At 37.2% G+C, this 27,570-nt stretch overlaps 2 protein-coding genes across 2 annotated transcripts in view; both read left to right on the forward strand.

Annotated features, from left to right (window-relative positions):
• Positions 1 to 1,162: 1,162 nt before the first annotated feature.
• LOC121388976 (U6 snRNA phosphodiesterase-like) lies at positions 1,163 to 14,014 on the forward strand. The gene is made up of 7 exons (XM_041520540.1): positions 1,163 to 1,552; positions 2,967 to 3,121; positions 4,236 to 4,413; positions 6,700 to 6,753; positions 8,347 to 8,452; positions 9,764 to 9,847; positions 11,617 to 14,014. Exons 1-7 carry the CDS (start codon positions 1,347 to 1,349, stop codon positions 11,728 to 11,730), a joined length of 897 nt encoding a protein of 298 aa, XP_041376474.1. The 5' UTR covers positions 1,163 to 1,346; the 3' UTR covers positions 11,731 to 14,014.
• Positions 14,015 to 15,417: 1,403 nt separating this feature from the next.
• The window catches only part of LOC121388686 (adenylate cyclase type 2-like), a 179,013-nt gene continuing 166,860 nt past the window's right edge, over positions 15,418 to 27,570 (forward strand). Inside the window, exons 1-2 of the mRNA XM_041520139.1 lie at positions 15,418 to 15,513; positions 19,713 to 19,813. The gene's annotated coding sequence lies outside the window, so the exon portion shown is untranslated. The remainder of the gene's footprint in view (positions 15,514 to 19,712; positions 19,814 to 27,570) is intronic.

Below are 27,570 nucleotides of genomic sequence, written 5' to 3' on the forward strand. Positions count from 1 at the left end.
GCCAGAGAAAAAGGTTAAAACGGCCAAAGAAAATGGTCAAAACGGCCAAAGAAAAAGTCAAAACGGCCAAAAGAAATGATCAGAACGGCCAATAGGTACTATCACGTTAAATTAATTCCCATTAGTAATAATTAGTAATCAATATAGCCTATATCACAGGCAGTTCAAAAAATATGTATAAAAACAACCAAAACAACTGAATCACTGGTAACAATTTATTAGCCTACACAACGCAATATACTATTGTAATTAAGACCACCAATTAACATTTTATTTAACAACACTGAATTCAATCACAGAAAGGGGGGATGGGGGGTTAGTGGACCATCTAGGTTTTCCGGGTGAGTGCGTATCGTCTGAACGAGTTCCTAGTGGCGCTGCTCACCCGGGGGCCACAACGGGCCTGTCCCCTAATTTACTAATATAATTAAGACCACCAATTGACCGTGTATTTGAAAAGACCGCCCCACCCCCGGACGAATGCATATCGCCGGGCGAGTTCCAAGTGGCGCTGCTCGCCGGGGTGGGGGTGGGGGGGGTGGTGTCGTAGCGTGCCCGCCCCACAAGTTATTTTAATAAATAAAAGAAAAGACCGTATAGACCCTCCTAGTGAGTGCATATCGCCTAAATAAGTTCTTAGTGGCCACAACGTGCCTATCCCCAATTAATTTAATAATTATTGTACCCCATCTTTGGTGTCGGTCCCTTTGAAGTTGGCATTATTAATGTCTACACCGACTTCTAAAACCGATTCAGGACGTTCCGTATGTGTACAAAGAGAACAGAGAAAATCAAAACTCGCCCGTGGAACACAATTTCAGATATTCAGTTTTAGAAACACTAGTTCCGCAGACTCTGTGTGTCCACCCGTTGCAGTTGTCACACTCGAGTGCATGCTGGTTTTTTCTCACATGTTTTTTTGGCACTGAATACATTTTACACTCATGGTGAAGTAGCTCGTGATTCGTCATGACCATCACAACTATTTTGTATGAATGACGGGAGTTCGAACTGGTTGGATGTTTGATATAACTTTCTCTCGTGACACTATATGACGTAAACTATATGATAAAAAGGGAAACCTTTGTATCATGAAAAACAAACACCAAAAGTTGATTGACACCTTACAACTAAAGAAGCTGGGGAAATGCCCAAAGAAAAAAAAAATCTACCTACCCTTAATTAATGTTATTCAGTGTATGTAAACTACGATCCGGTTTAGTTTTATTTTACTGTCCAAATTAGAGTCCGAGTTTTCAGAAATGTACCGACTACCGCAATACTTTTGTCTCGCGTGTAGCAAGTTAAAATTAATTAAAATAGGAATAACTAGGCCTATATTATAAATGGATAAAGGACTTGTTTTATATTCAGATTCTGATGAAGAAAATGACGACCTAATAGCAGATAAGATCAGTGTTCAGCCAAGAGACAACGCAAACATAACTCCAAGCGAAGAAAACGAGCGGTCGAAAACGAAACCAGACCGGAAACGAAAGTTTTCGGACCAGGATAAAAACCAGGAGCTGAACAACACTTCACAAAAATTAAAGTACGTGAATGTGTATCATGAATATAGAACAAGATGAACAGACAGTTTAAATTCCCCCTAATTCCTTTTGGAAAGACTTCCGAACGTGCCAGCCTGCTAACACTATCACTAACACGATTCTTGGGCTTAACATTCAACAGCTGATGATTAATAAATCAATGTGCTGTAGACCTGTTGTTAAACAAAGCAAACTTTAACTGTGATCTCTTACAGTAGAGTACTCGGGCTAGCCCTATTAAGAGAAAGAAATGTTTTATTTAACGACGCACTCAACACATTTTATTTACGGTTATATGGCATCAGACATATGGTTAAGGACCACACATATTTTGAGAGGAAACCCGCTGTCGCCACTGCATGGGCTACTTTTTCTGATTAGCAGCAAGGGATCTTTTATTTGCGCTTCCCACAGGCAGGATAGCACAAACCATGGCCTTTGTTGAACCAGTTATGGATCACTGGTCGGTGCAAGTGGTTTACACCTACCCATTGAGCCTTGCGGAGCACTCACTCAGGGTTTGGAGTCGGTATCTCAATTAAAAATCCCATGCCTAAACTGGGATCCGAACCCAGTACCTACCAGCCTGTAGACCGATGGCCAAACACGACGCCACCGAGGCCAGTATCCCTATTAAGAGAGCTACATGTAGATGGACATCAGGGCTCGAACTTAACGGCGGCACCGACGGCAATTGCCGTCGTTCAGATATAAATTGCCGTAGGTAGAGAGCATCACCGATGGCACTTTTGTACCGTCGGTAAAGCTCCTCAATAATGGCAAAATGTACATTATCTGCCAATATTTAATATTTGCACATTTAAAAGAGGTCTACCAATAACAAGATAGCCTTTCAGTCAGGTTTATTTTCTGCAAATGTCACTTTTAAAAAAATTGCCATAGGCAGGCTAAAAATTGCTGTCGGTGCACAGTTTCACCCTTTGCAATTACTTTAAGTTCGAGCCCTGGGACATAATTATTTGAATGCTTATAATGCTTTTTACAGAGCATTACAACTGTCCAAATGTCCGTCTTCATCTCTTAAGTCTTATCAGACTTATGGCAAAGTACTTAGATAAGATATTTTAAACTAAAATAGTAAAATTATATGTTAAATACACCCCCCCCCCCACACACACACAGAGGTAACAACACACACAACCACACACAATCACACACACAACCACACACACAACCACACACACAATCACACGCACACACACAACCACACACACACAATCACACACACAACCACACACACACACAATCACACACATAGGTAACACACACACAGACACACAGAGAGATACCTCGTGCTTGCCTATGTTTCATACTTTTAAAATTTCTATTTCACATTTGTTTTGATTGATGTTCTGGAAGAATAACTATTCACCAATCCATTTCGATATTGTGAAGGTCAAAGAGTTTGCCAGTTCCTTCAGAAATTCAAGCACTCTATCAGGACTTGGAAGATAGCAGTGAGACTGCAGATGATTCATCAAAACACGATGGAAGACGGCGGACATTTTCACACATGGAAGGGAACTGGGCAACATTCGTATACGTACCTTGTAAGTGTCTTCATTAAAGTGCCTGGTGTGGGACATAGCCCAGTGGTAAAGTGCTTGCTTGATCGGTCTAGGATCGATCTCCATCAGTGGACCTATTGGGCTGTTTCTCGTTTCAACTACTGCACCGCGACTGGTATATCAAAGGCCATGGTATGTGTTATCCTGACTATGGGATATGGTGCATGTTTAAAAGATCCATTGCTATTAATGTGCCATTTAAATACAGTAACTGTTGTATTGATATGCAGTTTTGCTAAATTATCTCCAGAATGCAAAACCTGTAGCCATTTCCCAACAAAATATCAATTATTACACAAGTTGTTTTTTCCAAATTAAAATAAAATTTTCTAGTTGTTCTTAAAATTTACAGTTGGCAAATAAGGTGAGTCGCAGAGCTATCCCTGTAGTTATATATTCATTGTTTACTGAGCATCCAACACATTTTATTTAAGGTTATATGGTATCAGACATATGGTTAAGGACCACACAGATATTGAGAGAGGAAACCCGCTGTTGCCACTTCATGGGCTGCTCTTTTCGATAAGCAGCAAGGGATCTTTTATATGCACCATCCCACAGACAGGGTAGCACATACCACAGCTTTTGATATACCAGCTGTGGTGCACTGGCTGGAACGAGAAATAGCCCAATGGGCCCACCGACAGGGGATCGATCCCACACCGACCGTGTATCAAGCGAGTGCTGTACCACAGGGTTACATCCTGTGGCCCCCTCCCCCCCATTGTTTTGAAGTCAGTGATGATGTCTGCTTTTCTTTTTAAGATGGAATCAGTTTAACTGCAACTCAGCTACCATCCTAGCATTCAAGTGATCTTTCTACAATTTAAAAATAAAGAAATAAAATAATTTAAAGTAAATAAATTAATTTAAAAATAAATTAAAATTCAGCATATATTATTTTAAAATAATTGTTCATCTACCTGTTTAAACTGACACCATATAACAGTAAATAAAATGTGTTGAGTTTGTTGTTAAATAAAACATTTCCTTCCTTCCTTTCCTAGTTGTTTAAACATTTGTTTTAGATCCTTATAGATGAAGAGTATTAGATAGATATTATTTTCAGCATTAACTGACATTTCATTTTCTTCAGATCCTTCAGATGCTCGTGTTGGACATCTTATTGGTCAGTTGCTGTCTTGTCTGCAGCCAATGAAGTTCCATCGTATGGATGACCTTCACCTTACTCTATCACGTACAGTTGTGATCCGTCATCACTGGATACAACCACTAATGGATTCTATCAAAGAGAAGTTTGAAACTTTAGAAAGGTAAACACATGTATACATAAAATATAGCATGAGTGATTTAAAGTAATCTAACTTTCAACCAAACAACCGTTGGTGGGCCCATTGGGCTATTTCTCATTCCAGCCAGTGTACCACGACTGGTATATCAAAGGCCAAGGTATGTGCTATGCTGTCTGTGGGATGGTGCATATAAAAAATCCTGTGCTACTAATGGGAAAATGTAGCGGGTTTCCTCTCAAAACTATATATCAAAATGACCAAATGTTTGACATCCAATAACTAATGATTAATAAATCAATATGCTCTAGTGGTGTTGTTAAACAAAACAAACAAACTTTTTCTACCAAACTAATTACTCTTGAGATCATTCATATATACAGTGAAAACACTAAATCGGACCCTCTTAAAATCGTAAACCCTCAATCAGACGTTTTTCAGGATCCCTTTTTAAATATCAGTACAGAAAAGAACCTCTCTAAACTGGATACCCATTAAAACCAGACATTTCACTTGGTTTGATGGGAGTCTAGTTTAGAGGGGTTGAAATCACTGTTTGTCAAGAAAGAAAGAAAGAAAGAAAGAAAGAAAGAAATGTTTTATTTAACGACGCACTCAACACATTTTATTTACGGTTATATGGCGTCAGACATATGGTTAAGGACCACACAGATTTTGAGAGGAAACCCGCTGTCGCCACTACATGGGCTACTCTTTCCGATTTAATAGCAGCAAGGGATCTTTTATTTGCGCTTCCCACAGGCAGGATAGCACAAACCATGGCCTTTGTTGAACCAGTTATGGATCACTGGTCGGTGCAAGTGGTTTACACCTACTCATTGAACCTTGTGGAGCACTCACTCAGGGTTTGGAGTCGGTATCTGGATCTAAACCCAGTACCTACCAGCCTGTAGACCGATGGACTACCACGCCGCCACCAAGGCCGGTCTGTTTGTCAAATGCATAAACCTTTGTTTGTGTCATACTTGTGAATGGAACTAACTCAACAAATCTATTATGAAAATTGGATACTATACCCTGTACCAGCCTCCATTTTTAGTTTTTAAAATTTATTAATGATATCAATTTGGTTTGACATAAAAAAAAAAGAGAAGAGAACTAGTTTGAAAGTAACGACCATATAAATAAAACAGCAATACTTGCCAAAAGGAAGGAAATGTTTTATTTAATGACACACTCAATTTATTTACGGTTATATGGTGTCACTTTAAACAAATAGATGAACAATTATTTTTAAATAATATATGCTGAATTTTAATTTATTTTTTAATTAATTTATTTACTTTATTTTATAATTTTTAAATTGTAGAAAGATCACTTAAATGCTAGGATGGTATTTACGATTATATGGTGTCAGACATATGGTTAAGGACCACACAGATATTGAGGGAGGAAATCCACTGTCGCCACTTCATGGGTTACTCTTTTCAATTAGCAGCAAGGGATCTTTTATATGCACCATCCCATAGATAGGATAGCACATACCACAGTCTTTGATGTACCAGTCGTGGTGCACTGGCTGGAGTGAGAAATAGCCTAATGGGCCCACCGACAGGGATCGATCCCAAACCGACTGCGCATCAAGCGAGCGTTTTACCACTAGATAAGAATGCTCATGGAAATAATATTTCTACTAAACTTTATTTGTTAAATTCTTTATTAGTCTCCTACCGGTCTAACGGCAGGGTACTGTAGGTTTCATCTCCATTCATCTGTCTGTCTGTCCATTTGTCTGTCTGTCTCACATATAGTTTTTCAGATGTTTTTTTGTTTTTTAGTGCCTTGAGATATTGAGCTGACAATTATTGTATAGCTTTATCAAGTTTAACTTTGATTGTCATTTACCGATTTTTGACAGAGTTATGGCCCTTGAACTTAGGAGATCAATTTTTTTTTTAGAGGACATGTATTGCTTTAACAGTACTCTCAGAATGCTTGTTTTCATCTACTACAGCGTAATTGGAGATCCATTTTGTAGGCCTATTATTAAAAAAATAAAGAGAAAATATAATTTCATAACTCCATCACCTCATGCACTGGTGAAATTCTTCTGTTTTATTTATAAATATACTGGCCAATGTTTAAGCAAATTGCACATAAAAAGATAGCATTAAAAAAAATCCAAGTCACTTTTCCATTTCTTTTTACAGGTCAAACTGAAATAATTGACCCCCCCCCCCCATTTAAAATGGAGGCTGGTATGGGGTATACATGTAGTTTATTAATTTTTTCATCTTTCATTATTATAATATATCTGTAGTTTATTTGGTTTATTTTATATTCTTACAGCTGCATCTGTGACATTGTTTCTCTGAAGCTGTTCTCTAATGACGAAAAATCAAGGTATGTTATTTATTAAGGTCTCCATTTCACCTAATACAATGTATAAAAATTAAATACTTAATAGTATCGTCATGGTTATCAGTGTTTGTATGTTAAACTTTGAAATGTCTGCTACCATACAGAGAGTATAAACTAGTATCAATGACGAAAAGTAAACTGGGCACAAATTACCTTTCCACAATAATAGAGTGAACTCCCCTTTTTGAAAACCGTATCAGTTTCAATATTATATATTATATTAAACTATCACTCCAACTTCTGTGGAATATTTGGCTCCGTAATCAAACCTTCAGATATTTGTTCTCAGTAACATTTTATTTATCTCAGCTTATAAGCTAATGTTAATAAGTACTAAAATAACATCTGTTTAATGCAAATTATGGGCACCCTAAGAAACATAATTTGCTAAATAATACTCAATTGTAAATCACCAGTTGGTGATTTCTGAGAGTTGTAATTATGCTAGATGCCGCTTTATTCACAAACATACGGCTATTTGGAGTTGAAACGTATTTCTTAAAACTTATTTCAGTGGAGAGTGCTCAAGCTTTGGAAGGGATTTAGTGTTAAAGCTGATATATTAGCAATTCGGCAAATTTTAAAACCCCAGATCTTGAAATTTAGTGTAGATCATTTTCAATTGCTGCAGTTGTCCATGGCAATCAACAGTGCCATGGAGATTGTTGCAGAGTTTTAATTATCAGTGACCCTTTTTTGGCTGTGGTCTATATTCGTTTTAATTCATAGAATGTTTTTTGCCATGGACATTTTCTTAATTGCAGGGTTGATCTTGCAACTGCAGTAATAACAAAGTAAATACTAGATAAAGATCAAAAACAAAAAAAGCATTGAAGCTCAATTTTGCAACCAAATTATTAAATGTTTAAACCCTGGTTTTATGGAATTAATTAACAGAATAGAATATGATCAAAAACATTATAGGTTGTACTTCCGGCTGGGTCAAAGTTTGAGGTACACCAAACCTTTGATAGAGCAGTTAATACCACAAGTCCTGTGTTTGGTGATAAATGTGAGTGTGTTGATTGGGCAAAAAATGTATGCAATTTTATTTCATCTAGAACCACTGTGTCAAGTAGCCTTGTACTTGAAACATGTTACGGGTACCTGAAAAAAAAGTACTAAAATTTTGTGCTGAACTAGTGTAGTCATGGACGCTACCCGTTATCTCAGAAATGAGCAGCTTAATTTCACCCTTAAGTGTTTCTGATTCACTTTAAGGGTGAAGGTCGGTAGTATTTATATCTGTGGTGTACATGTCAATTTATATGCTGCAGGTAGGAGTTTTAGCTACATATGTTACTATTGTCCTCTATGGGATTTGATTTGGTGGTATACACCCTATAGTATTGGAGGGGGTTAAAAAAATTGCTTGGTTTTGCATTACACAATTATTGAATATGAAAAATCCACATTCAGAGGTACTTTCCGTCTCATTTGTCCCTGGTCAGGTCCCTGATTATCCAGAGACAGGATCCGGGATGGACATGCCTGAAACCTTAGTGGTATAGGGGCATGTTAAAATAGTTCATAGTCATATAGTCTGTCTCACTGTTGTCTTCTGGTTTTTTGTAGGACCTTTCTGAGTTTGGAAGTTTCTGATGACAACTCCAACTTACCGGAATACATTGCAGCTGTAGATAGCAGTTTCAAAGATTTCAGACTAGCACCATACTACAAGGTGTTTGCTACAGAATTCTGAATATTATTTAACACAGTCTTTTTCTGCCAGAGGGGGCGAGGCGTAGCCCAGTGGTACAGTGCTCTCTTAATGTGCGGTCGGTTTGGGATCGATCCCCATCAGTGGGCCCATTGCACTATTTCTCGCTCCTGCTAGTGCACCACGAACTGGTACATCAAAGGCCGTGGTATGTGTTATCCTGTCTATGGGATGGTACATATAAAAGATCCCTTGCTGCTAATCGAAAAGAGTAGCCCATGAAGTGGCGACAACGGGTTTCCTCTCTTAATATCTGTGTGGTCCTTAACCATATGTCTGACGCCATATAACCGTAAATAAAATGTGTTGAGTGCATCATTAAATAAAACATTTCCTTCCTTCCTTTTCTGCCAGATGGCACATTAAAATGTACCACTCTGAAATTGGTTTAATTTTACAATGGTCCAGTGTATGAAAGAGAAATGCTAATAATGCAGTAACTAACATTTTTAAGGCCCAACAAAATAAATGATACACATAATGTAAATTTTAATAAAACATTCAATAAAAATTGAAAATATTTAGGTACACCAAAAGACAATATAAAAATTAATAAAAAATTTACTTGTGACAGATAAAAATACATGTGTGTGTATGCATGGTTGACATCATGAGATTCTAATGTGTAATAACCTACTATTATAACAACAAGAGTTGGTGCCTTTAAATATCATATGTTAAATAATACACCTTTAGTATAACAAACATGCCATAATAAATATGTGTGTGGTAAATTCTGTACATCGTTTTAGATGAAGTGACAGACTTGACCGCTATGGTAGCAGTACTCATGACAAGAGCCACTGGTGGGGCAGGATGTGCTCATGCTTTCACAAACACCTGATATCACTGTTATGACAGTGATTCATGAGTGTATGTCATCACAGCTATGTTTATTCCTGCAATTGTTTTGATTTAGTAAACTAGTATGGGAGTGGCAGTCCTCTGAGAAGTGCAGGAAGGACGTATTGTCCAGTAACGGATTTTCCCGGTAGTGGCTGTCCTATAGATGAGGTACTAGATAGAGATTCATGGACTCAACCACTATGTTGCCAAATGCCCATTCGACACTGCATTATGCAAGAGATAAGGCCCTGACCTTGTATTACGGTTTTGTAATGTAATATAAATTTAGTTTAGTGAAATGACTACTACGTAATGTCTGTATTACAAATTGACAATTACAAATGTACAGTCTGTTTCACTGCAGTCTTGTGCTATTCAACATAATTCTTGACATGTTGTCTTAAATATTGTGTTCTTTCTTCCCAGAATCCTTCATTCCACGTCAGCATTGCCTGGTGTCTTGGTGACGTGACAGCTGATGTTTCATCACAGACAGTGTCACAGATGCAGGTCAGTTAAATAAACCAATATAATGAGTAGTGTTGAAGAATAATGGCATACGGCCTGCTTTCCATTAACGCAAACAAATGGAGAATTAGAGAATAACTAACGAGCTACGAGGAATTATGAATTATCTGTCCCGAGTGAATGAATGTTGTAAACCCGAGGGACATAATTTGTAACTCCTCGTAGCGAGTTGGTTATTCTCTTTATTACCTATTGTCAATTTTAATTGATTTTTAATGTAAAAATTCCTCTGCAGTCTACAACAAAGCCATCAGCCATTACGTCATATAGTATTACGCGCATTACATGACGTCATAGCATAACAGCATTCTTTTTACAGCTAAATGTTTACAGTACAAAATAATACGACTATTTGCATTTGAAAATAATTATTTTTATGTATTACTAAAGCTACTGTTTATGAAAATATACCATTTCATGTTTACGAAACAAATAGTCCATTTGTTTTTGTAAATCTTTGTAGATCGTATAACGTATGTGTAATCTGACTTATGAATGGAAACATTATATGAATGAAAGTGAAGTTCCGGCCATGGCAAGCAACCAACCAAATGTTGTGATTTTTAAGCCAGCCAATCAGTGGCTGTAGAAGCAGTCTTCACACTGTGCAGAGATTGAACAAATATTACCCTGTATATTTGAGTCCATATGGGTAATAAATAAAGGATATTTCATGTCTTTTATTAATATGATTTATATCTCATCGAGTGAAGTTTGCAGTCAGATCTCACGAGTCGTGCTTGCGCGACTAGTGTGATATGATTGCAAACTTCACAAGATGAAATATAAATCATATTATTTGACAAAAAACATGAAATTTTCTATTTATTATATAATTTTTGGCAATTTACCTTTATTTTTAAAATGCCACAAGCAAAATAGTTCCGGCTTTCTTACAGTGAAGATAACACTTTCTACAGTGACGATAACATATTTTAGAGTGAAATAGTGAAATTATCACTCTAAAATGTGTTATCATCACTGAGTGACTTATAACACTTTTATTTCACTGATATTTTAAGATACTTCACTAAATGTTATATAATAAATTATATTCTTACTTTTTCATACACACATTTTGTATGCAAGCAAACCTTTTGCAGTATGATGTCAAATACGATTCATGACATCATTTCTTGGAAAATGTTAAATTTATTGCACTGAAAAACTTGTTTTTAAAACTCTTAATTTATAAATAAATATATATGTTTTATTACATTTACCATGACTCAAAGCTTTATTTCCATTTACTGGATTAAACATACTGATGTTAAAAACTAAACAAGTTGTTCCAGACGTATGTCATGTGATAAGCAATAATCCTGCTAATAGCAGTTTATTACTTTATTTTAAATGGTCAATACAAACAGCCCCATGTTTAGTAATGTCAGTGAGCAACACAAATGTTCGCGAACTATTTGATTGGTCCCAAATGTGGTCATTTGATTTAACAAGAAGCATGTAAACCTGTCTAGCGAACATTTCTCTGCTCCGTCCAGTAGTTGCAGAATGAAATCTTCTTCATGATACATACTTCTCTACTCTGGGAAAGGACATTATAGTTATTGCTATGGACATCCAGTGAGATAAATTCAGAGATACACTCAGCTTTAACATCTTCCCTGTGTCAGGCCGCTGGTCATATGAGAGACCGGACCCAGGGTGGACATGCCTGAACCTAATGGATGTGGGCATGAAAAAAACGTTAGGATTTGGATATGCTTTAACTGATTTGTGTTACTTGATTGCAGGTCATTCTCCAGAAGTACCTAGAGGACAACCCTGACCTCAGTGTGCTGGAAGTGAGCCAGGTGGAGTGTAAGACAGGAAACAAAGTGTACACCTTCAAAGTGAGCAAGAAGTAAAAGAGAGCCATGATTTTGGAGATGACACGTGTTTGCTGTTTAAATACATACGTGACGGCCTGTAACCGTAACTGCTCGGCCATTGGGACATTCACATAAACGGAAGCCCAGTTAACCAAAGTAAAGAATGTGGGCTGTCAGACACTCACTTTGAAATAGAGCTGGGCGGTATACCGTATATACCGTTCGGTATCGGTATTATGTCAATACGGATTTACCGAACCAAGCAGATTTCAAAATACTGAAATTTCGGTATTGAAAAATATTTCACGGAAAGCACTAATAATACATCTGACGAACGCAAAATGGGTTGGTATAAATCAGACGAGAGCCTTGTGTATGGAATTTAATTGTATTTAGATGAAATTAGCGGGTGAGCCATAACACAGGCATGCATTTAAAGCCGAGTATATCGAAAATAGCGCTCGATATCAGTATCATGTCATTACCAAATACCGAACTGATACCGAGGTAAATCACCCTAAAAATACTGATATCGATACTGAACCTCAAATTACAATACTGCCCAGCTCTACTTAGAAACTACTGTAATAGTTTGGTATCAATATCCTAGACTATTCCTTGTATCACACCATTGCTGTCTTACTTTGTCCTCGGCACACAAAGTCAAGATCCAGATTCAGAATACTCACCAATGAAAGCACACATTTTAAAGGCACTGACAACAGTTATTAGACACTATAACATATTTTCAGCTGAAACAACGTTTAAAAAATAAATGTTAAATTACACATTGGTGATATTGCTTAAAATTCTGATTTTGGCAAATCCAGTGAGTTTCTGGTCATCCTGGTGTTTGTGGTATAGTACATGTAGCTTTAAATACATTTTATAAAAAAACAGAAAAGATATACATGTATACCGGTACCTCAGAAACTGGAGTCGGTGACTTTAAAGATTTTCAAGCAATGAAATGTGAAGCAACCATGACCAATACTATAGTTTCCACAGCGATGGATATAGATGATGCAAGCACAGGAAGGTAACATCAGCTCAAACAATGCATTAAATAGTTCTAACAAAATGACATGAAAAATTATAAAACTAGAAAGCTACCATGAAACTTTGTGGCAAGTACAAAAATGATGTCATGAATGTCTCTACTTCTTCCTAAACCTGTCGGATGATCTCACATCCGCAATTAAATAACATGGGCACTGATGTGTGTGCCAAACTATACCAAACAGTTTTACCATGCCAAATCCATTTTAAGGTTTAGGCTTGTTGTCCACCTATTGGTACAGCCTCTGACTTTGGTAGTGACAGTCCAGGGTCCGTGCTTATAAACTTTTTAGAGTCCAGACTCAATCTTAAATGACGTCACACGCATACAATTTGTATGGTGTTGTCATGACATTAGTGTCTCAGACTCTATTAGAGTCTCGAGTCTAGACTCTAAAAGTTTTATAAGTACCAGGCCTGGTCAGTTTATTTTGTATTGTTTAAGGACACCAGTAGAGCACATTTATTAATTAATCATCTGCTATTGGACATCAAAGTCCAGGTCAGATAGAGTGATTAAAGAGAGTGTCCTGAGTTTGCAGCAATTGTAAAAACAAAAACATAGAAGTTTCTTTTGTTTAACGACACCACTAGAGAACATTGATTTATTAATCATCGGCTATTGGATGTCTACCACTTGGGAATTGTTTTACACAGTCTTAAAGAGGAAACTCACTTCATTTTTCGATTAGCAGCAAGGGATCTTTTATATACACCATCCCACAGACAGGATAGTATATGCTGCAGCCTTTGTTACACCAGTCGTGGTGCACTGGCTACAACGAGAAATAGCCCAGTGGGGGACCACTGATGGGGATCGATCTTGGACCGATAGCACATCAAGAAAGCACTTTACCACTGGGCTACGTCTCACCCCCCCCCCCCCCCCACCCACCCACCAACCCCCCTGTCATTGTAATTGAGGTCCTGAGTCCTGAGCAGGGCAAAGTGATTAAGTTTAGAATGGACTACATTGGCAAAAAAGAATCAAATGAAATGAGGCAGCCAACTAAATGTTTTTAGATGATTTGGAGCTAGATAAATAATGATGCCAACCCAAAGTGTATCAGACTATTTTCAATAAAAAATAAACATACATTTTAGAAAGGTGGCCAAAATGTTTATAGTACATGTGCTGGTACATGGTTGAGTTCTAGAACTCAGTAGTAGAAGTTGATATTGTGTTCATACATTTGTATTTGGTTGCACTGTCATTGTCTGATGGTTCATGTATTTAATAATAAAATTATATTAACGCCTAGCACGTTTTTGTTTTTAATTCAAAGCATATTTTAAGACATTGAAATTACTATAGCACGACTCTAGACAGTGCTATAGTAAAAAAAAAAAAAAGTAGGGTGGTAGATTATGGGATCGCTGGTGCTGTTGGCTTTGCCTCACTCCTTGTCCTAAGAGTCGATTTTCGGTTAAAAAAACAAAAAAATAATTAAAAAATAATATATATCTATATATATATATACACGTATATATATATATATATATATAATATAGTTGTAAAAAGTTTGAATGACTGCAGTGGATTGTAAATTTGACAATGAAGGAAATGTTTTATTTAACGACGCACTGAACACATTTTAATTATGGTTATATGGTTTTACACATATATAGAGAGAAAACCAGCTGTTGCCACTTCATGACCTACTCTTTTCGATTAGCAGCAAGGGATCTTTCATATTCTCCATCCTACAGACAGGATAACACATGCCACGGCCTTTGATATACCAGTTGTGGTGCACTGGCTGGAGCGAGAAATAGACCAATGAGCCCACTGATGGGGATCGATCCCAAACTGGCCACGCATCAAGCGAACGCTTTACCACTGGGCTACATCCCTCCCCATTTGACAATGAAGAAAACGGCAGCAAAACACTCCTCACTAAACAAAAAACGCATTTTAAAAGAGCAGTTGTGGGAAGCAGCACAGTTTTAAGGTACGGTAAAGTGTTTTGGTAAAATGAATGAATGAATGCTACCCACCCACAGGGGCGTAGCGTGATCTAGACCTGGAGTGGGGGGGGGGGTCGAATATGAATCAAGTGGACCTTTTTTCTATTTTATTTTTGTACTACATGTATGTTTTAGTTCTGAAAGCGAACCACTTGCTTCAGCGGGGGGAGGGGGGAGGGGGTTCGTCCGAACCCCCAGCCTACGCCCCTGCACCCAGCTTATAACTTGTAGCTTCCTAATCACACAATTGAATGACTCGGGATGGAGGAATATTAAGGGGCATTACGTAATTTTATGGGAAGCAGTGGCGTAGCGTGGTTAGGGTGTTTTTTTCCCAAAACACTTTTACTTTTATTCTTCGTCAAACAAAGGCATAATATCCGCCCTGCCCCCCCCCCCCCTTATTATTTTTAGTTAGGGTTTGGTTAGGGTTAGGGGTTAGGGTTAGGGGAGGGGGACCGGGCGGATATTTTTCCTCCATTCAAAACAAGAAGAGTAGGCCTATTGGCAAGGGACAAGGAGGGGATCGCACACTCACTCACTCCCCCCTCCCCCCCCCCCCCCCCCACCACTTGCTGAAGTAACAAAAACCGATGCAATTTATGAACCGGAACGGGTACGCCTACTTTCACTTTGTTAATATGTCAGTGGCGTGAAATCCGCATGCACGAACTGGCGGTGTCAGTTTTAAAATAACGACAGACTTGTTTTACCGGAATATAGGCCTTCATATCCTAACATCCACGTGTGCTAAAAAGGTGAACAGTGTTTAACATATGGATTGAGCTTTAGGTAAGTTTTCTTTGTAAATCTTCGAGTATTCGTGATTGTTATTACTCGCTTTAAAAAAACAAATAACAAACCCAAAACAACAAGAAGAAATTAACAAACACAAATAATAATAAATAATAATAAGAAAGAAAGCTTTACAAACTTTAAAGTGTGATCATGTATGCTTTATTTGCACAATGCATTAAATTTGTTTAGTCTTGGTAAATCAGTATTCAGTACAGGTATGGTGCACCCATTGGGCTATTTCTTGTTCCAGCCAGTGCACCACAACTGGTGTAACAAAGGCTGTGGTTTGTACTATCCTGTCTGTGGGATGGTGCATATAAAAGATCCCTTGCTGCTAATCTAAAAGAGTAGCCCATGAAGTGGCGACAGCAAGTTTCCTCTCTCAATATCTGTGGTCCTTAGCCATATGTCTGATGCCATATTATCAGACCTTCGTTTTTGACGGGCGCGAGCGCTATCACGCCCGTGAACCCCCATCAACTCAATCTGACGGGTGCGAAATAACGCGCCTCTAAATTGAACAACTCACGCTTGTGTTGTTTGTTTTTTAACTCCGCCATTTTAATTGTTTATTGAATCCAATCCACAACGCCACAAATCTTTCCATTCTGTTCACAATGAACTTCCTAGAATACTTTTTACATATTGAAACACGATTGGTTGGTTATCTTTACACTGAGCCAATCAGCTAGGAGTTCACTTCTTATTACGATCTCGTCGGTTTTGTTTGTTTAATTTCGCACAATGCACGTAATGATCGCGAAATGTATTTATACTGTCGTCGTTTTGATCACGTACAGGAAAAATAATAGGCGCGTTGTCTAATATATATAGAGGTTATTACCAGAGTGTTTTTCGGTATCGTCAATATCATATATTAGGAATAAAAATAATGTATTATGCTCGCCAGAGGCTCGCATAATACAATTTTTATTCCTAATATATGATATTGACGATACCGAAATACACGAGGGTAATAATCTCTTTATCATATAAGCTCAAGCTTAAAGGGACACACCCTAGTTACGGCTATTTGTTAACCATTACGGCGTTGTTTTTTGCTATTAAACCCCATTTTTCACAAATAAAATTGCACTTTACTTACATTTTATTATTTAGAATACACATTTCCATTCACCGGAAGTGCTTTTTGGTAATCCTGATGTTTGTAAAACCACGAAATGCATTTTTTGCATTTTTTCACAAGTCGTGCTGTCGAGAAAAAAACGTTAAGCAAGCGAGGTCCAATCTATTTTTAGAGGGAATCTTCCTGTGTAAACGTCACAGATGTTGGTATACCACGTGTCCGTTATCATTTTGGTTCGGTTTGTTTTCTCGTGCACGGTTCGCGCAATCATCATCCGATTTGTTGTTCTTCATTTGTGAGATTTTTCTTCACAGTTCGTGAACATTTTCAGGAACAATAAATTTCAGACAAGTAAGTGTCTCAATACAAAACGTTACAAACCCTTAAAACCTTACGATATCTGGAGAGGGGATACAACCAGGACAGAACAGTTGGAACATGTCCAGGAGAGGTGAAAAGAACGCACCCCAAGTCTGTGCGCACTCTGTAAATTTGGCGTGACGTAGGCATTGTTGTGCTTCGAGCGACATCTACCGGTGACATCAGAATACTAACTTTCAAAATTATTTCAAGCAATTGGGACATGGGGATTCCCATGGTATTTATCGATATAAAACCTGCTTTTTCACTCCATTTGATAAAAACGTGATCTAAGTGTGTTACAGGTTTGTAGATTAACCAAATTATAATTTATTTTCGCTGGATGGAACTAGGGTGTGCGGCTTTAATACAACGTGTTTTTGTAAACTGTACATGCAACTTTAATTCCAGTCCGCCATTACTAGATATTCAAATGACGTAAGAATATGTGGCGCGGTGTATTTTTGAATCAATCTAATTAAAATTAGCTCCACTATTACATGTGGATCTAACGACAGCCAGTTGGAGCTCATGTCCACCAATCAAAACCTTACTTGCAGAATCCTGCCAGTGATTTAAAAATAATTTGAAAACATTCCGAATTATCCTGAGGGTATACGACATGTTTCGTGTGAATTACAAATGCCTTAAAACATGTTTTATTTTATAAAATAAATAATTTGTAATGTAAAACTGAAGATTGATTTAGTTTTTTAAAATTTTATAAATAAATAAATAATTTTTAATGTAAAATTGAAGACTGATAACCCACCCCGTACGTATTGGTATGGTTCGATGTACTGCGGCCACTAAAATAGACTCGCCCGATATTTTTAGAATTTGTATGCTCCCAAATAACGTTATAAAAGGCGAAGTGTGATTGGTCAATATTTAAATTATTATTTACAGACGAAATGTTACCTGGACATTGGGGACTACGCAGTGTTGTTAGTTTTAAATCACTGGCAGGATTCTGCAAGTAAGGTTTTGATTGGTGGACATGAGCTCCAACTGGCTGTCGTTAGATCCATATGTAATAGTGGAGCTAATTTTAATTAGATTGTTTTTGAATGGAAATGACGTCAAACTCGAATGACGTCATTTAGGATGTCCTTACATCAAAATAAAGTTATGCCTAACATTTTTTGTTTTCTGAACGCTGGACAGCTTTCAGTGTCAAATTGACATTGAAATGTTTTTATTTGATGACTATGAATGTATACGTCAATCATGGAGTGTCACCCAAGTACGTTTGCTTAAGTTCAATAAACCTAGTGCCGAGACCTCGACTAATTTACATCTAATTTGCAAAGTTATCAAATTCTTAAAGTATGTGATTAAAAAATATCACATACTTTGATTGCACTGAAAATGTAAGATATTATATGATAAATAATGTTTACTGTATAATGTATAATGTTTATACATGTTCATACGCGTACACAAACAAAAACGTAATTTAGTAAAGCAGGTTTTGTTTTCGTTAATAACATAGTGATGTACTCGTAGACATTTCTACTTTCTGTTTTACGATACTGCCACGTGATTTAAAGCAAAGGACATTGACCTTGGTAGAGTCAGATTTCTAGTACATGTGATCGGTTGACGGGCCCCTGAAACAAACATACACCGATTTAATTTCAAGTCAGTAATTCGAATTTACCGAGTATAAAGCATGTATATTTTAAAATTAAATTTACATTAGGGTGGTTATGTTGGGATTTTTTTTTTTTTTTTTTTTTTTTTGATTTTTTTTGGGTTGCTATGATTTGAGTTAGTAGTATAATAAATCTGTGTTAACTACAGTACACCGATAATTAAAGTTAATCCTGTTTGTAAAAATAAATATTTATAAAAATTGTAGTAAGATATATTTGGGTAGAAAACAATAGATGTTGACATTATCTTGGTTATGACATTATTATTATTATAATTTTTAAATAGAGAATTTGAAGGTACATTACATGTATATTATGATATAATGATAAATGTGATAACCCTGTGTCATGTGGTTGTTACACATTTAATTTCTTTTTAGTTTAAATAATTTACAAATAGGCCTACTGACATTATTTTTTGTGAGTGTTTTATTAGATATTTTACAGTTAGAATTCTTAATAACAATAACATAGTTGTTACAATGCCAATTCACATTCAGTTCACAGGTTTGTGTCCATGGAAAAATCGTATCATTCTGCGATAAAAATTAAAATTATTGTACTTGTTTTAAATAAAACAGAATAAACACAAACAAATCAGTTTCAATTCTTTATTCATAAATAGTCAACAGATTATCATGATTCAGAATTTTAATATATGCATATAATACATAAGAAATCGACAAATGTGTTCATGGTGTTTCTTTTTCTTGTGAAAGACTGCAATGGCCCATTCCTTGATCTTTGAGAACAACTATCATATTAGTTAAATTAGGATATTTATTTTGAAAACACAAAACATTAACTCTTAAGATATTTAATTTAGAAATCATTACTCCTCAAACTTAATAATGTTCATGGGTGCAATTCCTCTGGGTCTCTTACCTCTAATTCTGATTATTTTGAGGGGTGCGTTTTTTCCCTCCTCTGCATTTTGAGGAGTATCATTTCCACTCCCCTCATAAGCATTTCGAGGAGTGCGATTTTTAGCACTCCTGGGTTTTTAAAAAACAAAGGTCTGCCATATAACTGTAAATAAAATGTGTTGAATGCGCCGTTAAATAAACCATTTCCTTCCTTCCTTCCAGTAATCGTGTCACAAGTAGGTCACCTGAATAGGATCATAATGAAAGTAGAGATATCTCGAGATATCTTTTAGAACTGGTACTGCCGAGGCATTCCAACAAAAGTAAGTGTTAATCGGTACTTCTTGTGTTTGATTGTCATGCAGGGTTCCCGTTCAAGAGCAATGAATGAATGAATCTTTAATGACACCCCCAGCACGAACAATTGTTTAAGAGCAGATCAAAAGAACCATGTTCTGCTATGAAAAGATATGGTTTGCCATAAGACAATAAATTATTATAGAGGGTTTGGGACAGTATGTGAGATGTAAAGCTCGGCCGTATTAAAATTTCAGGTTTGGTATCGGTACTTTGGGGGTGATTTACCTCAGTATCGGTACGGTATTCGGTATTGTATCAATACCGATGTCGAGCAGTATTTTTGGTATACTCTGCTTTAAATACATGCCCGAGTTAAGTCTCACCTGCTAATTTCATCTAAATAAAATTAAATTCCATACACAAGGCCCTCACCTCTCTTCTTTTCAGCTATCTTGTCTTCATCAGATATACTGTCAGTGCTTTACAAAATGGCGGATAACATTTTTTGAATACTGAAATTTCGGTATTTTGAAATTTGCTTGATACGGTAAATCGGTATCAACATGATACCGATACCGAGTGGTACATACAGTATACCGCCCAGCTCTAGTGAGATGTATTTTAGAGTATCATAAAATTAAAATATAACAGAATCACAAGTTAAATAAAAATTGACCTGTGGTGTTTTGGGGGTAATTCTTTCTCACAAGTGAAACAGGCTGCTAGGTACTGGGTTCAGATCCCAGTTGAGGCATGGGATTTTTAATTCAGATACCAACTCCCAACCCTGAGTGAGTGCTCCGCAAGGCTCAGTGGGTAGGCGTAAACCACTTGCACTGACCAGTGATCCATAACTGGTTCAACAAAGGCCATGGTTTGTGCTATCCTGCCTGTGGGAAGCGCAAATAAAAGATCCCTTGCTGCTAATCGGAAAGAGTAGTCCATGTAGTGGCGACAGCGGGTTTCCTCTCAAAATCTGTGTGGTCCTTAACCATATGTCTGACGCCATATAACCGTAAATAAAATGTGTTGAGTGCGTCGTTAAATAAAACATTTCTTTCTTTCTCACAAGTGAATTTCTATTTCACCTGTTAGGTCTAAATAATTTGGACAGCTTTTCACAAGCTGCAATTTTGAGCCCTGTAATCATATTGACAGAGTATAATTTTACAAGTTTATGATTGTGAATTCAATCAGACAAGACTCATTATAACTAGGGGAAGCTGATGATCACAGACCAGGAATGAAAAGAAGAAGGCTAGGGGCTTAAAGCACGGTCGGTCTGGGATCAATACCCGTCGGTGGGACCACTGGGCTATTTCTTGCTACAGTCAGTGTATCACGACAGGTATATAAAAGGCTGTGGTATGTGCTATCCTGTGTGGGATGATGCATACATGAGCCCTTGCTACTAATGGAAAATGTAGTGGATTTCTGCTTCTAAGACTATATACATGAAATTTGCCAAATGTTTGACATCCAATAGCTAATGCTTGATAAATCAATGTGCTTTAGTAGTGTTGTTAAACAAAACAAATTTTTTAACAATATAACTATTATAAAACATAAAATTCATTTTGCAAACCGAGTTACAGAATACAAATTTAAAAAAAACCCTGAATCTTGTTACTTTTATTATACTTATGGAAATATATATAACATAGTAACAGCAAATATTGACTGCCATATAATCATATTCACAGAGTATAAGTTCACATATTTATAATTGTACACATAATCAGGTCAGGTCAGGTCATAGGGCTTTACGTACACATTCAGAGCAAGCTGTTGTAGCACACACCTGTCCTGGGCCAAGGTCAGCTCCTCTGTTCAGGACAGGATACATAATCAGATAAAGACTCCTTTATAACAAACATAATCAGACCACGGCCTATAACGAGAACTGTCACTGTCGCTCCCCTTCACTCCTCTGAGACCAGTTCAAGAAAAGTAATTTTTAGCTGCCCTTAGCATGTGCATTTATACATGTATGGTATTGGGGCAGGGTGTAGCCCAGTGGTAAAGTGTTCGCTTGATACGCGGTCGGTCTAGGATCGATCCCTGTCATTGGACCCATTGGGCTGTTTCTCGTTCCAGCCAGTGCTCCACAATTGGTATGTACTATCCTGTCTGTGGGATGTTGCATATAAAAGATCCCTTGCTGCTGATCGAAAAGAGTAGCCCATGAAGTGGCGACAGAGGGTTTATTCTCTCAATATCTGTGTGGTCCTTAACCATATGTCTGACGCCATATAACCGTAAATAAAATGTGTTGAGTGCGTCGTTAAATAAAACATTTCCTTCCTTCCTCATATAGTATCAATATGGTCATATCTTAAATGACTCCCCATAATCTATGTTACAGGACCTTTTAATCACTCCTCTAACTTACTCTTTACTTTGGGGTCTGCATAATCACTACACTTATTATTATTATGTTTTTATTATTATTAAATTATTCTTCTTTACAGAATGAATTGGATAACATATTAACATGCCTACATCCAATTAAGGTTCAAGCACATATCTTCCGGGCACAATCTCTGATTTAGGCAGTGACTGGGTCCGGGACAAGGGGGTGGGGGGTGGGGGGTGGGGGTGGGGGGTGAATTGGAAATGGACAGAATTTTGGAATAGCAATTAGTGAAAAAGAGATATATATATACATGTATATATATATATATATATATATATATATATATATATATATATATATATATATATATATATATAGAAAATCCTTCTATGTTGCTGGCACCTCTCCTCTAAAGTAGCAAGGGGACTTGAGATAATATATTTTATAAAAAGAAAAAGTCAGAAGCCTCCTTTAAAAGTCATATATCCCTCTTTAATTCAAATTTTCGCCTGTTCAGGCTTCATCAGGGAAATCTGTTGACAAAAATAAACAGATACATATCTGTGCTATTGACTCGGTTGACAATGAAACACTTCTACTTAAAAAAGAGACATTCTGGATGTGTAATTTGGGAACAATTTTCAAGGGACTTAATTCCAGAAAGGATTTCAATTCCTCTCACACTTATGAAAAGTAATTTGGACTGAAACAGAATACATGCATAAACTGTTTGTTTTAAAGTGATTTTTATTATCATTACAGTTTTACCCCCACCCCCCACCCCCATCTCTTTCATTCATTTAATTAGCTTTATTTTATTTTATTTTATTTTATTTATTTATATCATTTATTTTGTTCTGATTTATTCACTCATTTATTAATTTATATTTGTTAATTAATTCACTCATATTAAGTATTCACCCACCCACCCCACCCCCTTTTGTATCACTGTTATTTTACCTTTGTTAGTTTTACAAGACCTTTAATCTCTTACCAGCAGTTTACTCTGCAGTTTTTACTGAGTTGTACTCACTCCTACATTCTCAGCTTCATAGCTTGTTTTTAGTGGTTGTTTACCTCGCATTAGGTTTATTTCATTTATTCTATTCATGTTTTCATGCAGGACGGTTTGATTTCTTTTAGCTTAGTTTTAAAGTAAGTTTCTTTTTATGTTTTAAGATTATTTTATTAAATTTTAATTTTAATAAATATATTATTATTAGCTGAGCTAGCTCAGTAATTATTTTTATCTAAAGTTACGTTATATTTAGGCCTAATATTAGTAAGATGTTTTATTTTATTTTACACATATACTCAAGTATCTTTTCATCTTTATTACTTGTAAATTATCCGGGTAATTCCTTTTATGTATTCAGATTGTTTTTGCTATTGGTTGATCCATTTATGCATTCATTCGTTCATTATTATTTTGTTCATTATTTTGTTTTTTATTTACCCTTAATTATTATTTTAATCCGCCTACCCACACTTCGTTTTACCTGTCATTGTGTTACCATACTTTTAATCTTTGATCAGCAGTTTGTTTTGCAACTTTTATCTTAATTTTAGTTACAGCTTTAACTCTGTTTTTGTTGGTGCTTTTATGTGCGTATTTTTATTTTTGTCAACAGATTTCCCTGATGAAGCCTGAACAGGCGAAAATTTGAATTAAAGAGGGATATATGACTTTTAAAGGAGGCTTCTGACTTCTTTTTTTTTTTAAATATATATATATATATATATATATATATATATGTATATATTTTTTTTTTTTTTTTTTTTTTAAATTAAAAGTTAACTAGCCAAAAATAAAAAGGAATTGACTGCTCAGCCAAATATTTTTATAATTTAGAAAATTTTAGGACAGTCCAAAAATAAATGAGAAAAAGAAGAGAGAATTGGGCAATTTTTACATAAAATTTAGAACGAAGGTCTAAAAGTTTAAAGTATGATCTATATGTCCTCGTGTGTGGCGTCGTTAAGGCCGTTAGGGTGCACAGCTTGTAGGGACGAGATGGGTTGCATCCCATCAAGAAAACCCCTAGAGTGATGGTCATTAGATATGGATGGTCTAGTGCTGTGTGGAAATACAGTTCTTGAGAAGCCAGGTCCGTCTGAACAAGAGAGTATCAGACTAGGGTGTAGTCCAGTCATCATGGTTAGAATAGTGGTGTGGACGGGCCTGCCTCCAGAGGATGTAAGATGGTACTACCCCACTTCCTATTTCTTCTTAGAGTGGGGTGGTCAATCTTCCAGTGCTGCTAGGACATGCTCGGACAGGTAGAGACTAAACACGAACAACCATGGTGTTCTGCAGAATGGCCGTCATACGAGTCACACAAAAAAATCAAGTCAACATAATAAGACGGAGAAATGACATGGAGGCGAGGAATCTCGCTAAAAAAGAATCCAACTTGGTGGTGCAGGCTGTTGAAACAAGAAGCGTTTTAGCTTTCAATCAGTTCCAGTGGCAGCTCCAGACTGGGAATGCTTCTTAATACAGAATTACAAATTAATACAAAGACTGAGTCATTAGGTTGTGCCATTTGAAAGTTGACCATGTAAATTACTGGCAGTCAGTCCCACATTACATCTCTGCATTTTATACAGGCATAGCTACTCCATAGCCATGATGGTAAACTTAAACACCACTAGAGAATATTGATTTATTAATCATCGGCTATTGGATGTCAAACATTTGGTAATTTGATATATACAGTATAACCTCGATTTACCGCCAACTAATGTACCAATGTGATTTTGGCATTATATCGAGTTGGCGGTATAGTGAGGGTGCCTTGGGTTTACTACCAAACATATTTTTTTTGAAGTTGCTAAATGTCAACAGAATGTCATGTTTTAAATAAAACTAGCAGGCAGTAACTAAAATAAAATAAAAATAACAACCATGTAAGAAATTATTAAATATTTTATGTACATGTATGTCTTAGAGAGGAAATCTGCTTCATTTTTCCATTAGTAGCATAGGAATCTTTTACATGCGCCATCCCACAGACAGGATAGCACATGCAGTCAAGATTGTTGCACTGGCTGGAACAAGAAATAGCCCGATGGGTCCACCGACGGGGATTGATCCTAGTCTGACTGTGCATCAGGTGAGCACTTTACCCCTGGGCTGCATTCCGCCCCTTGGTGGTGCAGTAGACCTAGCATCAGGTTTGGGTTTGTATTCCAGTACAGTTCCAGTACACTTCCAGTACAGTTCCAGTACAGTTCCAGTCAGGTGCAGATCCATGATTTGTAAATGGAAAGTAGGGACCTGTAATATTAAGGTACCGTAATAAACACATGTAGTTTACTGGCATTTAAAAGAAGACTCGTTACCTTATTATAAGACAGTTAATTATGTGACCAAATCTAGCGGGTGGGTGGGCCTCATGCACCCCCCCTGCACCCCCCCAAACCTAAAATGCCACAGGTCTGTCAATCAAGAGTGAGTTAAATGATGACCAGTAAAACTCAAGCCATGCCAGTGTGGGCAATCCCCTCTCCCACCCACCCCAAACCTTTTCCTAGACCTGTTCTGGACAGAGGAGCCAGCGAGAGTCGACACCTGCACCCATTACAGGCGGGGGGGGGGGGGGGGGGGGGGGGGGGGGATGTAGCCCAGTGGTACAGCGCTCTCTCGATGCGTGGTCGGTGTGGGATCGATCCCCATCAGTGGGCCCATTGGGCTATTTCTCGTTTCAGCCAGTGCACCACCACGACTGGTATATCAAAGGCCATGGTATGTACTACCCTGTCTGTGGAATGGTGCATATAAAAGATCCCTTGCTGCTAATCGAAAAGAGTAGCCCATGAAGTGGCGACAGCGGGTTCTCTCTCAATATATGTGTGGTCCTTAATCATATGTCTGACACCATATAACCATAAATAAAATGTGTTGAGTGCATCATTAACTAAAACATTTCCTTCCATTACAGGCATGTACTACAACTCCTTGTTCTGAATGTGCAAATTAAACCCTATGACGTGATCTGACCTGACCTTGGTCATATCTGACTTATCAATTCGTACAAGATCATCAAATCTTGCATACATTAGAACTTGGAATAACAATGTATTCCCTTTTTAACAAAGAACAATAACTTCATTAATAAGAGAGAAAGGAAGGAAATGTTTTATTTAACAACACACTTATAGTGATTTCCCTAGAAATTAAACAAGGCATGGTAGACCAAACACTTTTGGGGCACTTGTTTTTCATTAAAAATACACAAAAATCAATTTAAATAAACATTAATGTAATTTATATGATTACTTTAATAAATGAATTGCCAAATATATAAAAGGCATACTTCATTCATTAATAATACCTTTTTGGGTGTTTTATAAAGTCAGTTTTAGAATTAATTATTGAAAAAGGCTTGTTTAATCTCAGGGCAGCATGGCACTGATTGAGGCAAGATGGTTCTAGACGACTGAGGCATGGTACTGCACCATGCTAAAACAAGCTAGGGAAAACACTAACTTAACACATTTTATTTATTGTTATATGGTGTCGGACATATGGTTAAGGACCACACAGATATTGATGGAGGAAACCCACTGTCGCCACTTCATAGGCTACTCTTTTCGATTAGCAGCAAGGGATTTTTTATATGCACCATCCCATAGACAGGATAGCACATACCAGTCATGGTCCACTGGCTGGAACGAGAAATAGCCCTATGGGCCCACTGGCAGGGATCGATCCCAAACAGACCGCGCATCAAGCGAGCGTTTTACCACTGGGTTACATCTCACCTCCCCTAATCAGAGAGTACCTTCTTCAGTGATGTCATCGGCCTCGGTGGCGTCGTGGTTAGGCCATTGGTCTACAGGCTGGTAGGTACTGGGTTCAGATCCCAGTCGAGGCATGGGATTTTTAATCCAGATACCGACTCCATACCCTGAGTGAGTGCTCCGCAAGGCTCAATGGGTAGGTGTAAACCACTTGCACCGACCAGTGATCCATAACTGGTTCAACAAAGGCCATGGTTTGTGCTATCCTACCTGTGGGAAGCGCAAATAAAAGATCACTTGCTGCCTGTCGTAAAAGCCTAGCCTATGTGGCGACAGTGGGTTTCCTCTAAAAAAAATAGTGTCAGAATGACCATATGTTTGACGTCCAATAGCCGATGATAAGATAAAAAATCAATGTGCTCTAGTGGTGTCGTTAAATAAAACAGATTTCTTCTTCTTCCTTCTTCATTGAACGTAGCATCAGCAGTAGTTGATCCAAAATAATCATTCACATAATACATTCATTAATAATTGTGTCACACTGTGCATCTCCGTCAAACTACTGGAGGGGCATATCATTTCATTTTAACTTATTTTCGTGGTTCGATCCAATTAAGGTTCAAGCATGCTGTCCTGGATACACACACACCTCAGCTATCTGGGCTGTCTGTCTAGGGC

Source organism: Gigantopelta aegis, chromosome 14, assembly GCF_016097555.1.
Source record: "Gigantopelta aegis isolate Gae_Host chromosome 14, Gae_host_genome, whole genome shotgun sequence".
Lineage (NCBI taxonomy): Eukaryota > Metazoa > Mollusca > Gastropoda > Neomphalida > Peltospiridae > Gigantopelta > Gigantopelta aegis.

Coding starts and splice junctions, on each gene's coding strand:
- LOC121388976 (XM_041520540.1), top strand. CDS start 1,347: ATGGATAAAGGACTTGTTTTATATTCAGATTCTGATGAAGAAAATGAC. Junction 1,553..2,966: donor AACACTTCACAAAAATTAAA/GTACGTGAATGT, acceptor GATATTGTGAAG/GTCAAAGAGTTTGCCAGTTC. Junction 4,414..6,699: donor AAGTTTGAAACTTTAGAAAG/GTAAACACATGT, acceptor ATATTCTTACAG/CTGCATCTGTGACATTGTTT.